This window comes from Lepidochelys olivacea (genome assembly GCF_965140295.1).
Source record: "Lepidochelys olivacea isolate rLepOli2 genome assembly, chromosome: 24".
Lineage (NCBI taxonomy): Eukaryota > Metazoa > Chordata > Testudines > Cheloniidae > Lepidochelys > Lepidochelys olivacea.
The window spans coordinates 128,152-148,588 of NC_140434.1; the positions used below are offsets into that span (position 1 = coordinate 128,152).

Below are 20,437 nucleotides of genomic sequence, written 5' to 3' on the forward strand. Positions count from 1 at the left end.
TTGTATGGCAACTTCCACCTTCTGTGTGTGTGTGTATCTATCTGTCTATCTGCCTCTTCTTACTATATGTTCCATCCTATGCATCCGATGAAGTGGGCTGTAGCCCACGAAAGCTTATGCTCTAATAAATTTGTTAGTTCTCCAAGGTGCCACAAGTACTCCTGTTCTTTTTGCGATACAGACTAACACGGCTGCTACTCTAAACCTATCTTGCACCAGTAAGTTTCATAGGTAATGTACAGTGTAAAATATTTTGTATTGTTTAAGTTTGTCCTTAAAACAAATATCTGCATCTTGAAAGTGCTGTCTAAATATTAGCTAAATAGAGAGACAAGGTGGGTGAGGTAATATTTTTTAGTGGACAAACTTCTGCTGGTGGAGAGACAAGCTTGTATCTCTAATATCCTGGGACCGACATGGCTACAACTACACTGCTTACTAGCTAAGTAATCATCCTTGCATTACTTTTAAAGATTAAAGATTTGGCTAGATATGTGTAAAAACTGATCAAAGTGTAACCAAACGTCCTTTCAGACATTTCATGCTATTGGTGGTCTGTGCGTAAATTGTCAGCCTATATTTTCATTCTCAGAATAGCATTCTTTCACACAGGTGAAAGATTAGGTCCATCTTGTTAGAGCTTGTAATGGGAAGCCACCACAATCTCTAGCAATACCCTCCCTAGGCTGTAATGCAAGTTTATAACTTTATACAGATTTATTACAGCACTTGGGTTTTGTGACATCAAGTGGCAGGAGAAACCTTAGCACCACAGTGTATCATAGGACGCATAAAGAAACTATGATATAAGCAAAATGCTAATTTGTCAGCTTGTTCACACCATCATTTTTTCCTGACACTATATGATTTATTATAAATTTGTTAGTCTCTAAGGTGCCACAAGTACTCCTTTTCTTTATATGACCTATGTATTTAAAGGAGTTTTTGTGATTTCTAATATATCTGAACGCTTGTGATTGAAATCCAGGAGGTAGCAAAAGCACTTATTACTTGTTCAACTTATATGGTGAATGACTTTTTTGAATGACTGGTAGAAGTGATGAGGCAGCATCAGAAGCCTAGGTGATCCATTTTTCTGAAGTTCACAAGCTTTGAATAGTGAATGCATGAGACCTGTATTGTTGTAGGGTTTATGGAATCCCTACTGTATTTGGATCATAGGTTTGTGCAAAAGAGGAAAAGCTAACTGGGGAGAATCCCTGTGAACAAAATGACCCTAATATATACTGTTTGCAGGGAAATCTCCTAAATTGCATACAGAGGTAGAAGTAATTTTGCAGAGACACTCCCATCCAGCTGACAACCACTCGCCAAAACAAGTGGCCCAAGTGAGAAGTTCCTTGCTGCTGCCAATTAAAGCTCCTGCCACGATCAAGTCACTAAAAAACACCAAAATTGGGGAGCAGCTGCAGCAGACTGATGAGGAAACTGAGGACGTTGGGCTGTTTATTCCACTGGGTAAGTGTCATGCAGGAGGAGAACCTGTGACATGGTGTTACGAATTACACCTTGTAGGACACGCACACCAATGCTGCGAATTACACCTTATAGGACATGCACAGTTCGAATCTAGGCTGAGGCACAGAAACAAAGTCCACAATTGCAGAGTTCCCAAAAGACACTAAGTTTATTACGCTCGAGCGTGGTGCCCCCCTGCTAGCCATGGGGGGACCCTAATACAAATTATACAAAGGTTACATACTTTTTAGCAAAGCATGTTGCCCTCGTGCATCGGAAACCTTAGCCAATAAACGAACCCTTGTCTTATCTACCACCTATCCCTGCTTGGTGCATTCCTCATGCTATACCAGTATGTTAATTACACAGCATGGTCCTAAAGCCATGCATCAGTAACCTTTATTATCAGGATGGGAGGCCTCACATCAAGGCCAAGAGACAGGGAGTTAGAGACTGACAAAAAACAGATACTGGGAGTCAAGGCAGGCTGGAGACAAGGAGGAGGATTTTCACAGGGATTCAGTATCTCAGGATCACTCCTCCTGGTGTATGATGTGCTGGCATTTAAACAATGGTGGGCCCCAAACCAAAATGGAGTCACATGTGCTAACTTTTCCTTAACACATGGTGACAGTACAACTAGAAATTCTCTGGAAAGGAAGCACAAAACTGGTGTAGGAATCCAGCCTTTGGGTTCAGCAATTCTGAATGATATATTAAACTTCTGCACTGTAATTCAGTAACTGACTAAGCCTCAGGGGCCCAGTGAGGAGCATGTTCTGAAACAAACTGGAGTTGATCCCTATGGTGGTCTGTCACTTATTGCCCAAACACTGGCATCCTAAGAGAAGAGCTTGGATGCTGCTCTTCTCTTCTCCTGAGTCAGCAATACACTTAGGCTTGATAAGTTTTCTAACCCACTGGTCCTATTGGGATCCAGGATTTTTCTGATTTGCAGCCTGACTGCATGATTGCTTCATGGCAACTCCTTCAGGAGGAGGGAAGGTGGCTAGTATGGCAGCTCTGTAAAGTCACTAGAGCATAAATGTCTAATACCTAGCTTAATGTATATGTGGACTCTGATTAGTTCAGATTCTTCCATATCTTAGTCTTCCATTTGAAAAATGTGTTCCTAGCTCTCGTGGATGTGAAGGATCAGTTCACTCTTGTCTGCCTGAGTCCGCTGTGGATTACGGGTTGTATGTGGTTATAAATTTATGTTGCAGCCCACATACTGTCACTAAGATGGAATCCATCTTTCTCCCGAAGAGTGAGTTTGACGCCTCCTGACCCCCCGCACTAGTTATAACCTGCATAGGAGCCGGTCAAAACACCAGTGTTTTAGTGACTCATGGTTCCTATTCATGATCAGTAGGTGGAAAGCAGATGAGACCTGTTAATGTCTGCTGCATTCTAGCTTTTGAAGAGTCCCACTGTCTGAGTGGGAGGTTGTCTTGTATTTTGAAACTGAATTGTTTATTGGTAATCTGCAGAGGAGCAAGATGGAGATGAAAGTGAGAGGAGGAAGAAGAGGAGGAAGGCAACCAAACGTAAACGTGAAGAGAGAGGCCAAGAAGAGGAGGCGTCCTTGGCTTGTGACATCAAACTAGATGACATGCTTGATCGCACCTTAGAAGATGGAGCGAAACAGCACAACTTGACCGTCGTCAATGTGCGAAATATCCTCCATGTGAGTGGGGTGAAGTGGAGATGTATGTCAGTACTAAGAAAAGGAATAGACTCTGAGTATCTTACTGGCAAAGTGCTGGCTAGGCTGAGGTTAGCCTATAGAATTGTGCAGGATTTTATAAACGGGGTAAGCATAGTAATGATTCACAGACTAGTCTGTCTCCTGTGATGGACTGTAAAACGAGAGCTATCTATTGTTATAGGTGGAATTGATCCAGAACTGGGTCACTTACATTGTCACTCGCAGATGTTAATCTTTTACTTCCTGTAGCATGATCTTTTGCAACTGGTTGTACCACACCTGAGAAGCCCAGGACAAAGGCACAAGCTATTAAGATGGGATGAGAGGACATAGACTGGAAATGCACAAACCTCATATTTTCTGAGAGGACTGGGTTTCTTGGTAAAGGACTTCAGGAATTCTGGTGGGACTGTTAATGGAAATGCAGTGTACATAGTGACAAAGGCCCCCTCCTGTTTTTTTATATTTTTATCCTATCACTCAATTTCCACATGGGAATGAATTGTAGTGGAGAGAAAATCCACATCTGCTTAGCGACCTAGTTCAAAACTTGAGCCAGCTAATTCTGTAGTGAAGCACTTGTCAGATTCCAGTCATCCCTGAACTGAGCCTAGGGAACACCAATGCTGTTTTCAAAATAATAAATTATGCTATTTATTTTAAGCTTTTTCTTTGCATTCTAATAATGTTCCATGCCTGATGGTCACAGGAATTTGTTCTTTGTCCATTCCCTCTATAGTGACAAGTGACTGCCACTGCTTCTGTTTCAGGCATATTCACGTCATTACTATGTAAATGTCAGAAAGCAATAAGTTTACCTTCATCTACAGCCTGGCGCTGATGGGGTCATTTCCTTCCCAGAGCGCCCCATGCTGGCAATCTAGTTACAATATTTGGATTCAGGAGCCAGAGTCTCTGAACTAGTCTTATCTCCTCAACTTTTACTTTCTATAAGCTCTCTTTGTTTTTCAGTTTTGTTTTTTGTGTATCTCTTCTCTAGTAATCATTGTGCTCTGAAATGTAGCATTAAACTTGCCCTGGAGCAGGAGTACAGTGGAATAGATATCATATTCTCAGTCTCACTCGTGTGAATGTATGTTTTAAGATGCAAATTCTCCAGTGCTGCCCCACAGTAGCTTTTTCTCATGTTCTTACAACCACCAAATTACGGGATTTTACATTATGTGAGAAGAACAGAGCTGATGAAACTGATGTGTGTATAGACTGCGCTGTGTTCTCTCCTAATAGCATTGAGAAAGTTTGATAGGTTCATTCTGCAGAATCGTTGCATGTAATGCATGACCTGTACTTTATCATCAGAGGAGCACTTAATATTTTCTTGTCCTCTTTCCACCTCCTACCACATTTCCAAGATTATTTTGAGCTGAGGTCAGACTCTTTCACAACAAAAATAAAAAAGGAGACTTGAAGCCAATTTTTATGTTCCTGCAGGAAGTGATCACAAATGAGCATGTGGTTGCCATGATGAAAGCAGCCATCAGTGAGACAGAAGACATGCCCATGTTTGTGAGTAAAAAGCTTCTCCCTCTCCTTCCTCCCCGCCCCATTGCTATCTATCCATATGCATGGTTCCTTCAGACGCTGCTCTGACTGATGAATCTTGCTAACATTCGGATGTGGGGAGAGAATAGGCTAACAGTAGGATCATGGGAGAACTTGTATTGCAATATGTATAGACAGCTTGAGACACTAACTGCTCTGTTGGAACCTAACTGCTAAAAAGAATCATCATGTATAAGGTTTAGCGCACAGATGTCATGCCCACCATGTCAGAGAGGTGATGTTGTTAGCAACAAGAAACAAAGAAATTTTCCATAAAGAGAGACTGGTGAAAAATGTATATTTAAGAGCGTGCTTTCTTTTTAACTCTTTTAGGAGCCAAAAATGACTCGCTCTAAACTGAAGGAAGTTGTGGAGAAAGGAGTGGTGAGTATGTCATTTGCTTTTTTTTTCCCATTGGTTTGGGAAAGGACAGAAGATGCTTTTCTGGCCTCTAGAGGCAATAGGAACTGTAGACTGAGGATGCTTTTTGTGAACTATTCATAAGCCTAAAAGACGTTACAAGGTGAAGTGTATGCATGTGTCCATATTTGTAGTGATCTTAAATAAGGAAAATAGGGATTCCTTAGAGATTAACAGAAATGTACCAGATCAAAGTTGGAGAGAGTTATGTGGGTAAAGTGCACACAGTGAACTGAGAGTATCTAATATAGGAGAGAATTGTTGCCTGATGCACAAATCTGAGCGGCTTTGAAAGCATATGTTTTAAAGTCTGATGTTACTTGGGTAATTTGGGAAATAGGATCACAAAACACAGATGGTCCTTTGTTTTAACACTATGAAATCTGATGTTACACGGATTATTAATAATCGTTTTATTTTCATTAGGTAATCCCTGCATGGAATATTTCTCCAATTAAGAAGGCTAATGAGATCAAGGTTAGCAACTGAAAGGTGAATCTGTGCTGTTTCCTCTGTCTGCAGAGTCTGTTGCAAGCAGATTTGCGTCTCTATGCAAAAACCTTCAGTGAATATACTCATCTGATTCACTTTGGGCTCACATCTTGGCCTTATGTTTCTCTCTGACTGTCCCTTCTCTGACCTGTAGCTTGTTTTCCTCTTCAATGTTTTATGATGTGTATTGTGGTACTGCCCAGAGACCCCACTGAGGGCTGGGCACTGCCTACCCCAAAGAGTTGACAGTCTAATTTTAGTTACGGTGCAACAAGTGAGTGTATCAGTGCTAGAAGCATGTGGTTTCATAGACTAGGTATGTGCAATATGAGATGCTGTGAGCTCATTCAGTGGCTTTTTAATATTGTAAATTGGGCCTGTCCTTGCACCTCTGAATCCACCCATTCCACAAGCCTTACTTGGATTCAGTTCCCCATCCTCCTTATTTTGGCTCCTTCTCTGAGCTTCTCCAGACATGTCCTGAGGTATGGACATTTGAAACCGTAAAACTTTTAGCTTAAACCTGTAAAGTTCTTATTTCCCTTGGTCTCACTGCAGCCTCCTCAGTTTGTGGACATTCCCCTTGAAGAAGATGATTCATCTGATGAGGAATACCAGCCTGAGGATGAGGATGAGGATGAGACTGCTGAAGAGGTAAATATGGCTGAACACCTCTGATTATATCCACAAAGGGATTTAAGTGCCAAACAACCACTTTAGGCACCCAAATCCAAAATATAGATATTCAAAATCTCCGCTCAGCTGCTCTCTAATTGTGTAGGTGTCTGAGTTGCTGCTGATAAAGTCCCTAGGTACCTAAAAATCTGCCTGCGGGCATGTGCACAGCCACTTAAGTCCTGATGCCTAGCTCATACCTAGGTCCTAGCAGAATCTTCAAACTGGGTGTTCCTCCACCTATGGTGCCTAGAGGGTCCAATCTGGTATGTGTTCTCAGAGGCTGCCTTAAAGCACACCTCCTGGATTAGGTCCTGCACAAAACTGAGTTGAAGGTTGTTTCTCTCCTACTCTTCTCTCCCCCCTCCCTCCCCCGGCCCTTTTAGTCCAATAGCTCAGTGGTTAGAGCCCTCATCCAGGATGTGGGAGACCTCAGTTCAAATCCCCATTCTGCCTGAGAGGATCTGCAACTTGAACCCAGCTTTTTCATGTCTTGAGTGAGTGCCCTAATCACTTGGGCATCAGTTATTCTGTGGAGGGGGTCTCTCCTGTTGAAGCTTTTCTAGTTTGCAGAAAATGTTTAAATATTCACTGGGCCCTAGAGAGAGCAAGCATTACGCTCTAACCCAGTGGTTAGGGCACTGCCCTGGGATGTAGGAGAGTCGGGTTAATAGAATCGTAGAATTTAAGGCTGGAAGGGACCACCAGGTCATTCAGTCTGACTTCCTGTATATCACAGACAACCAATACCACCCAGCACCTGCACACTAAATCCCACAACAGAAATTGGATCCAGATATTCTAACCCTTAGGAGACTGAACTGTTACGTCCCACAGGCAGAGACTAGGAGGGACTGAAGCTCACCTGTGGTTATGTGAGATATACCCAGGGTAATCCTGGCAAGTGACTCGCACCCCATGCTGTAAAGGAAGGCAAAAAAAACCCTGAGGTTCCTGTCAGTCTGACCTGGGTGAAAATTTGTTCCTGATCTCACATATAGCAATCAGTTAGATCCTGTGAGCAAGAACCAACCTGGCAAACATCTGAGAAAGAATTCTTAGTACCACCTTAGAGCACTGGCCCACCCTGTCCAATGTCCTATCTGCGGCTATCTCTGATGCTTCACAGGAAGAAGACAAACAAACCAACCCCCACTCCAGTATATTCTGGAATCCCTTTCTGACTCTTGCAAGTGAACAGCTTCACTCCTGAAGCATGAGCTTTTTAGGAACATCAGATAGGTAGAAACCAGAAGGGACCCTCGAGTGCTGAGCCCTATCTGCCATCATCACAAACAGCCCCATCATACAATCCCACATGTACATTTACCCAGATCTCTTAAAACTAACTAAAGGTGTGTGCCCTAACAACTCCTGTTGGGAGGCTGTTCCAGAACCTCACTCCTCCAACCTTTTTCTAAGGTTCATGTCCCTGCTTCAATGAATGTTTAAGTATTTTATGCAAAATGGAGAAGCTGCAACAGGAGAGATTGAATACCCCATAAATCCATGTTTAGGGCCCTCATCTTGGAGGTGGGAGACCTAGATTCAATTCCCCACTCCTCTCAGGCAGAGTGGGGATTTGAACCAGGTCTCCCACATTCCAGGTGAGCGCTCTAACCAGTGGGCTATTAGGTGTAAGGGAGGTTCTTCCACAGCAGAAAAAAGGTCTGCCCTTGGTGTCCACCCTGAAAGATTATCCTACTGGTTTTAGTTCATTCTTTCCTTCATAGTATACTGAGACTTTAACTTCATTATGTTAAAAGAAAATCACTGGAATGAGATATTAGTTGATAAAAGGGTATACTGGAACATAAGAACGGCCATAATGGGTCAGACCAAAGGTCCATCCAGCCCAGTATCCTGTCTACCTTCAGTGGCCAATGCCAGGTGTCCCAGAGGGAGTGAACCTAACAGGTAATGATCAAGTGATCTCTCTCCTGCCATCCATCTCCACCCTCTGACAAACAGAGGCTAGGGACACCATTCCTTATCCATCCTGGCTAACAGCCATTAATGGACTTAACCTGCATGAATTTATCCAGTTCTCTTTTAAACCCTGTTATAGTCCTAGCCTTCACAACCTCCTCAGGCAAGGAGTTCCACAGGTTGACTGTGCGCTGAGTGAAGAATAACTTCCTTTTATTTGTTTTAAATCTGCTACCCATTAATTTCATTTGGTGGCCCCTAGTTCTTCTATTATGGGAACAAGTAAATAACTTTTCCTTCTTCACTTTCTCCACACCACTCATGATTTTATATACCTCTATCATATCCCCCCTTAGTCTCCTCTTTTCCAAGCTGAAAAGTCCTAGCCTCTTTAATCTCTCCTCATATGGGACACGTTCCAAACCCCTAATCATTTTAGTTGCCCTTTTTTGAACCTTTTCTAATGCCAGTATATCTTTTTTGAGATGAGGGGACCGCAGCTGTATGCAGTATTCAAGATGTGGGCGTACCATGGATTTATAGAAGGGCAATAAGATATTCTCTGTCTTATTCTCTATCCCTTTTTTAATGATTCTTAACATCCTGTTTGCTTTTTTGACTGCCGCTGCACACTGCATGGACTTCTTCAGAGAACTATCCACGATGACTCCCAAGATCTTTCTCCTGATTTGTTGTAGCTAAATTAGCCCCCATCATATTGTATGTATAATTGGGGTTATTTTTTCCAATGTACATTACTTTATATTTATCCACATTAAATTTCATTTGCCATTTTGTTGCCCAGTCACTTAGTTTGTGAGATCTTTTTGAAGTTCTTCAGTCTGCTTTGGTCTTAACTATCTTGAGCAGTTTAGTATCATCTGCAAACTTTGCCATCTCACTGTTTACCCCTTTCTCCAGATCATTTATGAAAAAGATGTTAGTGATTGCAAAATTACTTGACTGTGTTTTGCTGTTCTGTTGTTCTATAGAGCTTGTTGGAAAGTGATGTTGAGAGCACTGCCTCTTCTCCTCGGGGAGCAAAGCGGTCTAGGACAAGGCGATCATCAGATATGATAGAGACAGATGAAGAGGGAGCAACCCTATCTGAGGTACAGTTCACATCTTTCTGAAATAGCTTCAGTCTTTCATTCTAAGTCACCAGTGAGAAACCCATAATAAATGTTGATTGTTAACATTTATATTATGGTAGTACTCGGGTGCTGATTTGACTGTGTCCCATTGTTATGGGTGCTATACAAAGAGGTGGATGCAACCCATGCCCAAAGAGCTTATAGTGTATGAATAGCAGTTTACAAAGAATCAGAGAGAGGGAGACAGTTAAAATATACGCAACTTTATATATATTTTCTAGTTACATATATGTACGCTACTCCTCCAACTGCACCTCAGCTGAGCCATTAAACATTGGGTGATTTCTTGTAGGCGTTGAGACAGAATTGGGCCTTGGAGAGATTAGCAACCTTATGCATCAGTGCAGGGTAAGTCTCCATGAATAAGGAGTAGTGTGGAAAAAAGTACCAAAAGTTTGTGGTGTCTGTGGACTGCCAAAGATGGTATTGCAGGTGGAGGAATGTGAATGGGGGGGTGGGTGATGCGATAAGAGATACATAATGAATAAGTAGAAAGTCAGAAAGGGCTGTGAAGATTAGGAGAAGAAGCTTACATTTGATTCAGTGTAAAGAAGAGAGTTAGCGGACGGATTAAAAAAAATGGAGGATGATGTGCTCAAGAGATGAGCAAGGAACATGATTTTAACAGCTTCATTTTTTCTGATTCCCTCATATGCAACTGTAGGTTGGGAATATGTGATCATGAGAACAGAGAAAGCTGTGTGCTATGTGCAAGAGTCTGTCTGGCTTTCCCTGGCTTCTAAAGAGTGAAAACTTTATTCTTGAGCCTGTTTTTTCTAGAAGTTAGGTCTTCCTGGAACTCCTCAACATAACCCCCCAATCCCCAAATAGCCTAGTTTTTCTGTTTTTAATAATGCTCCTTGCAGTAAACAGGAAGGATATAGTGCTGCTTATCTCTTCTCGTCGGAAGAAATTATTAACCCTTCACCTGTGGCACAGTGTATGGGATCAGAGGCAACACAGTGGATGTACTGATTTTTCTCTCCTTCCCTTTCTCCCTGCCATTGTCTCCTATCACCAATTTAATTTAATCTCATATAGTTAAAATGCTTCTAGAGCTGATTATTTTGGGAACTGATTAGACTGAAATCTTTGAAATTTTCTCCTCTCCTGCAGAGCTCTGAATAGTTACATTCTCACCACTAGGCTTGCTAAAAATCAAGTCTACCAGAATCTGGAGAGTCCATTTCCCCCTGTGATGCCTGTTTTATTTTGTATTGCAGTAGCACCTGATTGTGTAAGGCATTATACAAGCAGAAAAAAGACAATCCCTGCCCTGGAGAGACTGGCCTAAGTAAAATATTTTTAACATGAAGGCTTCTTTTGATTAGGTGGAGAAGGTTTCTACACCCCTTATTAGGCATATTAGTGCTGAAGTGGTTCCCATGGGACCTCCACCACCACCTAAACCGAAACAAAGCAGGGATAGCACTTTTATGGAGAAGCTGCATGCTGTGGATGAGGAACTGGCCTCCAGCCCAGTGTGCATGGATTCCTATCAGGTAATGCGATTAGGGATGCTACAAAAATGACACTGTGGTGCAAGTATAACAGTATTGTTGATGGAAGGTGGTTGTTTGATCTGTACTGTCTAAAACCCTGTTTGCTGAGTCCCTCTACATGCTGTCAACTTCATAATTTTGCAATCAAGCACATTGCTAACACTTTAAGATTCTTAAAAGTGAGAGAATTATACAAATCAATTAATTTTCCTTATTTATACCCTTGCTTACTCTCTGCATTTCTCTCAGGTTGGATAAATGAAAATCAATTCCGTCAGTTTCACATTTGTATTCTTTGTGCTGTATTGCTCAGGTTTTAAAACATTGCAGGAGATTGTTTGTTTCTTTCTAAAGTGTTTAGAATTTATACATTGTTTGAAATGTTTCTTTTGGTGTTGTATTTTATAAATCTTGTTTTTACAAAATGTAACACTTGCCAAATTTAAGCTGATAGTGTAAATTGCTCCCTTTAGATGACCCTGTGGCTCAGCAGGGAAGCAGTACACTGTAAAATTGGGAGCAAGAGACCTAAGAGGCTTATGTAGTGAGTTAATGATTGTATTTCAGTGAATCTATGGAGCTGCAATGATACAGACTCTAGTAGAAGTTGTTCTCTCTGGCTTCTGTCTTGGAAAGGAGCTGTTGTGATGAAAACTTAGCAGTGGGGATGGACAGGGTAAACCCAACTACTAAAGAGTAAAATACTGAAGGGGGAGAAAGCTCTTAAGGCAATAGGTTTGAATGAGGTGCAGGTTGAAAAGATATTTTTAAGTGATGTTAGTGTAATATCTACAGATTAATTAAATGTTACACTTGAAAGGAACAACAAAGTAACATGAATCTTTTTATGGCAAGAATCAGATTTTTTTGGTGTCAGGTTTGTTTTTTTTGGCTGCACTGAAATGCCTGACATCAAAGAAATTAGAAGAATAATGGGGCGGCTGTGATTCCATTGTGCTTTCTCTCCATGTTTCAGTCTCTGGATGATAGCCTCATTGCTTTCCGCACCCGATCAAAGAGACCCTTGAAGGATGTTCCTCTTGGTCAGTTGGAGGCTGAGCTCCGTGCCCCAGATATCACACCAGACATGTATGACCCAAATACTGCAGATGATGAAGACTGGAAAAGGTGGCTTGGGGGACTTATGAATGATGATGTGGAGAGCGAAGGTATGCAGCAACACCCGGTTATTTAGTGGTGTTGGTGGCATTTTCATCTCTGACCTTGATTAAAAGTTCTGTGGGAAGCTTGAAGTTTTCTCTTCCTGTCTATACCAAGCAGTCTTGTGTACAGCTGGTAGCTTGGTTAGTAACATGGATATGTTCTGCATGCCAACAGCCTTGCTAACCTTCCACATATGTATGTTGTATTGGTTCTAGGCTCAGTCCTCTCTTCAAGGCTAAACATGCATTGACTTGCGTTCTAGCATGTGTGCTAACTGCTGCCCATGACTAATAATGAGGGTGTTGTGCATTTCAACTGCACTATAAATACTCCAGTGTCCTGTTTAACTAGCTCTGCTATTTTTATTGTTTTTTTTTTATATTCCTCCCCATGCTCCAACACACTGCCTGTATCAGCACCTAGATACTACAGTAATATGAGCTTTAGTAATGGATCTAGAGATGAGAAGTTTTGGCTGGCTGAGTCTGCTTATACAGAGATCTTTTAATGGCTACTAACACAGTGGATGCTGTTGTGTCAGATATTTTGGAGATTTCTTCGTCTTTTCTAAACCTGGCTTCCTTTCTTGCACTTTGTTCTACCTTTCTCATTAGATTGTAAACCCTTCAGGGAAAGAACATTGACTTTAATGTGTGTTTGTACAGTGCTTAGTACAATGGGTCTCTGATCCTGATTGATCATTTGAATACAAATATATAATATACATTTTTAATAATAGAAATTAAAGGGAAACTTGGAAGCTGCTGTTCACATAACCTGATCCCAGAAACTGGAGTGAAGTATTTTACATTTCAGCCTTCACTATTGCTGAAACTTTCCACATGACCGTTTCCATAACTACCAGGATGAAGTCAGCTGTTGGTTTAATGTCAGTGCTGCCCTTCTCTTTTGTGTGACTTTTATTTGATTATGCTGGCTTCATAGTGTCTCACCTGTGACAAATTGCTATGTTATGAATTACCACCCTGAACACGCCCGATCTCGTCTGATCTCGGAAGCTAAGCAGGGTCGGCCTGGTTAGTACTTGGATGGGAGACCTCTTGGGAATACTGGGTGCTGTAGGGAAAAAAAAAAAGTAAATACAAAAAACACCGTCCCCAAGTCCCCACATCCGGTAGCCATGAGGTGAGCCAGTCCCAGACCTCCTGGTATCCGGCGCTGGTAGTGTCGAGGCTGATGTGGTGGAATAGGGCTGCCTGTTGCTTGAAGATGTGGATGTCAGTTTCCACCCTATGGTGCTGATTTACAAATACACAACAGCTTGAGTTGACCAGAGCACAAACCCCGCCCTGATTTGCAAGGAGATAATCCAAGGCTAGGCGGTTTTGCAATGTAGTTTGGGATAGCTGGGTGACTTCAATTTGAAGGGCAGATAAAGCATCTGCAGTAGCATTTGCCATTAGTTCCAAAGCAGCTGAAATGTTAACTATAGCTTTTTCCAGCTCACTTACTCCCAAACGTGGCAGAAACCAACGCACAAAGGAGCGAAAGCCTTTGGGCCATTGAGAAAGGGGGTTTAAAGGAATACTTCGTCGGTCCCTCCATACTAGATTGCGGATCTCTCCCCAGGTCAGGTTCTGGTGTACTGTCACGGCGGGTACTATAGCCTCTAAGGTACATGTACCACACCATCCTGCTGGGAGAACCGTATAGGTTGTGTGATTGCATAACCAATACCAGCCAGACCCCTTGGGGACTGGCCACGGGGTCCTGGAGTAGGTAGAGGGGCCTCCCGCACCAGAGCTGATTTGGGTGGTGTCCTTGCACCCCACAAAATTCCCTACAAAAACTATTTTCTATGCCCTTACGTCGTGACACACATAAAGCATAATTACCCTGGGCCACCATATCAATAGACCATATTTGGATTGTAACATTCCAGTTAAATGTAGTGTTTGCCCATAGCTTAGTTTGGAGTGTTCGATTAAGGGGCTAGGTACCCCTACCAATGGGACCCCCTGACCTAAATATGTGGGGGTATGAATACAAATCCAACACTGCGTTCGATTTACACCCTGTTTGATAGCACGGGTTAAATTCAAGAAGCTATTGCCCTCCTATCCTTGTACTGGACTTGGGAATAGGGAGAGGACCCCCTAGGTAAACCATACCAATGTCGACATCCTCCCCTGAACCATACAAAAAACACTACCCCCAATGTAAGTCCAATAAACAGGAACACAAAAAGTTCTGGTGTGCTGTGAAGGTCCCAGTAGCTGGAAAGCTTAGTCCATGGGTTGGTCGTGGTGTTCATTCATGAAGTGGCTCGTCCAATGGCTTGTCAGGGTCAGGTGGGGGTCCCAGCGCCAACTTAACGTAGCTATGATGGATCCAGGAACCTTTACCTGCAAAGGAGTGGTGGCAGATGGTGGGAGTAATGTTTGTGGCTGTAAGGCGTTTTTGGTATTTATACTTGCCTACAAGCACAGGTTCCAGCCTCTGGAATAAACCCATCCCACCACTTTACTTCACGTTCCAAAGAATATATCCCGCAACTTCCTCCCTGCCAATGTACAATGCTCCGTCTTTGCCATCAAGGCCAATTCTCAGTGTCTTTTGCAGTCTTTTTAACTCCCTGGAATGCTGAGGCTTTAAGATAACATCTTGAACCTCTTACAAGAAAAGAGGAATTTCCTGATGCAGTTGAATCTTTCATTCAACAGAGCATTTGAGAAAGGTGAATAGATATTGAACCTGTCATAAGGACTAATGTAATTGCTTTGGTTTTAGTTTTGTTTGCAAACTGAATTTAACAAGGGCTACTGAAGCAGGCTAATGTTAGCAGAGGCTGGAATCGTTGCTGGAATCTTCTTCTTAGCATATGCATAACATGACTTAAGTGGCACATGCCCAGGATCATAGAATAGCAGGGTTGGAAGGGACCTCAGGAGGTCATGTAGTCCAACCCCCTGCTCAAAGTAGGATGCATCACTGAATTTGATCTGCTGGTTGGATCATTAGTTTGCCTGGGCTGGGTACTGACGGGGACATACGTTGATCTCTTTTAGAAGGAGCATGAAAATACCTTCTTCATGGATCATGTTTTCTAAACATCTTACCATTTTTGTTGCTCTCCTGGACTCTTTCCAGTGTGTCCACATCTTCCTTAAAGTGTGGGGCCCAAAACTGGACATAGTTTTACAGCTGAGGCCTCATTGCCGAGTAGAGTGAAAAAATTACCTCTTGTTCCTTGCATATGACATTCTTGTTAATACATTGCAGAATGACATTTGTCATTTTCACAACATTATATGAGTAACTCCCATTGACTTCAATGGAAGAGTAAAGCCCCAGGATGGACAGGAGGAAATCTTAAAATGACTTATGCAGTGAGAACCTGAAGCTTGGATTTGTTTGTCAGATAGTGCTAAAGGAGTTGGCGGATGTGATTGCAGAGCCATTGGCCATTATCTTTGAAAACTCATGGTGATCGCGGGAAGTCCCAGGCGACTGGAAAAAGGTTAATGTAGTGCTCATCTTTAAAAAAGGGAAGAAGGAGGATCCGGGGAGCTACAGGCCAGTCAGCCTCACCTCAGTCCCTGGAAAAATCATGGAGCAGGTCCCCAAGGAATCAATTCTGAAGCACTTAGAGGAGAGGAAAGTGATCAGGAACACTCAGCATGGATTCACCAAGGGAAAGTCATGCCTGACTAATCTAATTGCCTTCTATGACGAGATAACTGGCTCTGTGGATGAGGGGAAAGCAGTGAACGTGGTGTTCCTTGACTTTAGCAAAGCTTTTGACACTGTCTCCCACAGTATTCTTGCCAGCAAGTTAAAGAAGTATGGGCTGGATGAATGGACTATAAGGTGGATAGAAAACTGGCTAGATTGTCGGGCTCAATGGGTAGTGATCAATGGCTCCATGTCTAGTTGGCAGCTGGTATCAAGTGGAGTGCCCCAAGGGTTGGTCCTGGGGCCGGTTTTGTTCAATATCTTTATTAATGATCTGGAGGATGGCGTAGATTGCACTCTCAATAAGTTTGCAGACGACACTAAACTGGGAGGACAGGTAGATATGCTGGAGAGTAGGGATAGGATACAGAGGGACCTAGACAAATTAGAGGATTGGGCCAAAAGAAATCTGATGAGGCTCAACAAGGACAAGTGCAGAGTCCTGCACTTAGGATGGAAGAATCCCATGCATCGCTACAGACTAGGGACTGAATGGCTAGGCAGCAGTTCTGCAGAAAAGGACTTGAGGGTGACAGTGGACGAGAAGCTGGATATGAGTCATCAGTGTGTCCTTGTTGGCAAGAAGTCCAATGGCATTTTGGGATGTATAAGTAGGGGCATTGCCAGCAGATCGAGGGACATGATCATTCCCCTCTATTCAACATTGGTGAGGCCTCATTTGGAGTACTGTGTCCAGTTTTGGGCCCCACACTACAAGAAGGATGTGAAAAAATTGGAAAACATCCAGCGGAGGGCAACAAAAATGATTAGGGGACTGGAACACATGACTTATGAGGAGAGGCTGAGGGAATTGGGATTGTTTAGTCTGCGGAAGAAAAGAATGAGGGGGGATTTGATAGCTGCTTTCAACTACCTGAGAGGTGGTTCCAGAGAGGTTGGTTCTAGACTATTCTCAGTGGTAGAAGAGGACAGGACAAGGAGTAATGGTCTCAAGTTGCAGTGGGGGAGGTTTAGGTTGGCTATTAGGAAAAACTTTTTCACTAGGAGGGTGGTGAAACACTGGAATCTCCTCCCTTTGAAGTTTTTAAGGTCAGGCTTGACAAAGCCCTGGCTGGGATGGTTTAGTTGAGGTTGGTCCTGCTTTCAGCAGAGGGTTGGACTAGATGACCTCCTGAAGGGACTTCCAACCCTGATAGTCTATGATCAGAAAATACAGTTGGGCCTGTTTCTTGTTGTAATAGGGTCTAACTTGCAAAGCGCAGTATAGGGCACATCTTGAGTTTATTTATCAATGTGGTGTTTTTATGTGTGAGGGGCACCATGTTGTATTTACTATCATGGTTTATGCTCTTAAAAAAACCAAGAAAATAATTCAGCAGTTGATTCTCTGTCTTACCTTTTGTGTCAGCACTTACACCTGTGCACAGTGGGTGTAAAACACACCGATTAGAATAGTGGCATTATACACTCACTTTGCACAAATTTAGATGATACAAATTACAGCCAGTAGAAAATGACTCTCCTTACTAAACAGGAATGGTTAAAATACTAAGGAAAGAAATGAGGGTGCTACAAGCGCAGATTGAAAGGAAGATAGTTTTGTTATTGCTATCATAGTTTTAACAGGGTCCCAGTTTGCTCAATTGCTAACACTAACTCAAGTCCTGCCTCTGTCTGGCAGGATAGCCAGTAAGCCCAGTGTTTCTCCCTAGGTTGCCATTAGCCCGGTCTCCCTTACAGTCTGATTATGAAAAAAATATGTTTCAAACGTTTATTTTGTTAGATGAGGCAGATGATGATGATGACCCTGAGTATAACTTCCTGGAAGATCTGGATGAACCAGACACAGAAGACTTCAGGAATGATCGTGCTGTGAGAATCACCAGTAAGTACTGTTATAACCTAAGCTCAGCTCCTTCAGTATTGCTTCTGTTAGAATTATTGATCCAAATTGAAAACTTCAGTGTTTATTGCAAAGGTTTTGCAAGGCAGATGTAATTAAAAAAAAAAAAATAGAACCGACCCCCCATGCTGTTAACTTCACCAGCTCCTCTGTGTAGTAATAACTCCCCATAAATGCACGAATGCATCTGGCTAGTGGTGCAGCATTACCATTTCACTGCCATCAGGTACAGTGACTTATTTATTTTGAGTTCTGATGTAGACAAAATGAGACTCTAGCCAAGATACTCTGTGGGTCTGGTGTGGGCGTTAAGGAGGTTAGAAAGGGTTGCACTGAAGGACTTTACTGTTATGCTCAGGCCTTCAGCTGTGAAGTGGGGTCAGAGCTGCATCATTAGGCACATAGAGAGCATGTGGGGAGAAATAGCGTCCTGAATGTGGATGAAAACCTTGTGACCACAGTTGTGGGGAGCTGATTGCTTAAGTCACAGATCAAGGAGGTGAAGCCCTTCTGGCATACACAGGGGATTAGGATGGAGTGGCTGAGAAGCAGGCTGTACTTGGATGCTTCAGGGCTGATCCCCATCACAAAGAGAAAATGTAAGAGTATATGAGAGGGTCCTCTTTCTTCCCACTTGTGTTGGAAGGTTTGCAAGCGTTTGTCATCTTCTGAAAAGGAAATCCTGCAAATTGCTGAAATTTTTCTTACTGGATCACTGTTTCTTCATGCACCCTATCTTGTCTCTTACAGAGAAAGAAGTAAATGAACTGATGGAGGAGCTGTTTGAGACCGTAAGGGCAAGTCAATACTATATAATTAAAGTCGACCTTAGTTATATCGACATACAGCCACCACAGTAATTAAATAGTTTTTGCTTGTCCACACTGCACTCCTTGTGTCAGTGGTATGCGTCCTCACTAGGAATGCTTACACCAATTTAACTGTCAGTGTGGGCATTGTGGGACGGCTTCTGAAAGGCAGCAAAAGTTGATGTACGCAATGCAGTGTCTACACTGACGCAGCATGGACCTAAATACATTAACCTAAGCGTGACACCTTTTGCGTAGGTGGAGTTAAGTCAGTGTAGTGGGTGAATTACATTGTTGGGAGCTACATTTTAGAGTAGACGCTTGCAGAGATAGGTTGATGTAAATGTCCTTAGGTTGACTTAACTCGGTAGTGTACGCTAGGTCTAAGTGAGACTTTTAACATTATATGGGAGTCTTTCTATCCTGGAACTGACAGAGTGTTTCTGAAGGTGCCATCATAAGCCAAAGAGAGGGGACTTTACTGGATGTCTCAGCATAAACTCCCTTTTAGGGGTCCTGTCATATATGTGCAACTGTCAGGAAGCTAAAGCATTTACCACAGTGAAGACCCAAGGGTGCTGAGTGTGTCTGTGCTGATGGCATCAGTATAGGTCCACTGTGATTAATTTTATACTGAGCCAAAAGCCCCTCGGTACGAAAAGTAATTCCCTGAACCTCAGACAGAGCCTCATACACCTGACAACTGCTGAGCTTTATTTCCTATCAGTTCCAGGATGAGATGGGTTTCTCCAACATGGAGGATGACGGCCCAGAGGATGAGGACACTGTTGCAGAGTCACGGCCGAATTTTAACACACCACAGGTGCTTAGGTATGACTGTCTGGCCTCAATAAGAGCTACAGAGGGTGCCTGGGCAACCAGCTGTCAAATAAGATGTAACAGAAAGAAGATGGAAGCCAAACACATCCCATCCAGATGGCGATGGGGTCCATGGCCCTTTTGCTCTGTGACTCCCTAATACATCACTGTATTTGCTGCAATTTGTAGGCATCGTGGTGGGAGCCAATACAGACAGTGCTCCTCAGTGAGGGGGCCAGGAAGAAGGAGGCAATGCCCTGAAGGAGAGCATAATAGTGGCTTTTATTGGAGGAAAGGCAGTGGACCTCAGAAAAGAGGGGTCATTGAGGGCCTGGATTGTATTCTAGCAACACAGCTGAAGGGTGACAGCTTTTTTAACTTCCTCTGGAGGAGCTCGCTCACTACCTCCAGCTTTCTTGGTAATATGAAGGCACTGTTGAGGAGCTGGGCTGTTCAAGTACAGTAGAACCTCAGAGTTATGAACCCTCAGGAATGGAGGTTGTTCGTAACTCCGAAATGTTCGTAACTCTGAACAAAACGTTATGGCTGTTCTTTCAGAAGTTTACAATTGAACGTTGACTTTACAGCATTGAAACTTTACTATGTAGAATAAAAATGCTGCTTTTAACCATCTTAATTTAAATGAAACAAGTGCAGAAACAATGAGGGGTCCGGTGACTCCTTATTGTTTTTGTGGATACAGACTAACATGCTATCCCTCTGATACTAAGCACAGAAACAGTTTCCTTACCTTATCAAATCATTTTTTAAACTTTCCCTTTAGTTTTTTAGTGGTTTACATTTAACACAGTACTGTACTGTATTGCTTTTCTTTTTTGGTCTCTGCTGCTGCCTGATTGTGTACTTCTGGCTCTAAACGAGGGGTGTGGTTGACTAGTCAGTTCATAACTCTGAGGTTCTACTGTACTGGCCATTGCCTAGCAAATCTCCCAGTGCACATCACTTCTTAAACAGATGGATGCTGCTAGTCAGGAAAGAGTTGGACTGGCAGAGCTGTGTAGGGGCACGGGACTGAAGCAACTGTTAACTGTGGGCAACATATGTCACCTTTTTGATAACTACTAGCATGGGCTAAATTTTAGCCAATGAGTTGGAGCTGATCGGCTTCAGATGTCATGATCCTTCTCTTGTTCTTAGTT

At 42.7% G+C, this 20,437-nt stretch overlaps 1 protein-coding gene across 6 annotated transcripts in view; it reads left to right on the forward strand.

The window, feature by feature from the left end:
- GON4L (gon-4 like) overlaps positions 1-20,437 on the forward strand; it is a 53,260-nt gene that overhangs the window by 1,888 nt on the left and 30,935 nt on the right. For all 6 annotated transcript variants that reach the window (XM_084613231.1, XM_084613228.1, XM_084613226.1 and 3 more), the window contains 12 exons: positions 1,258-1,479; positions 2,973-3,169; positions 4,643-4,717; positions 5,087-5,137; positions 5,600-5,650; positions 6,224-6,319; positions 9,262-9,381; positions 10,755-10,925; positions 11,902-12,094; positions 17,530-17,631; positions 18,400-18,440; positions 19,186-19,289. In XM_084613231.1, coding sequence (XP_084469357.1) covers positions 1,258-1,479; positions 2,973-3,169; positions 4,643-4,717; positions 5,087-5,137; positions 5,600-5,650; positions 6,224-6,319; positions 9,262-9,381; positions 10,755-10,925; positions 11,902-12,094; positions 17,530-17,631; positions 18,400-18,440; positions 19,186-19,289 — 1,423 coding nt within the window. The remainder of the gene's footprint in view (positions 1-1,257; positions 1,480-2,972; positions 3,170-4,642; positions 4,718-5,086; positions 5,138-5,599; positions 5,651-6,223; positions 6,320-9,261; positions 9,382-10,754; positions 10,926-11,901; positions 12,095-17,529; positions 17,632-18,399; positions 18,441-19,185; positions 19,290-20,437) is intronic.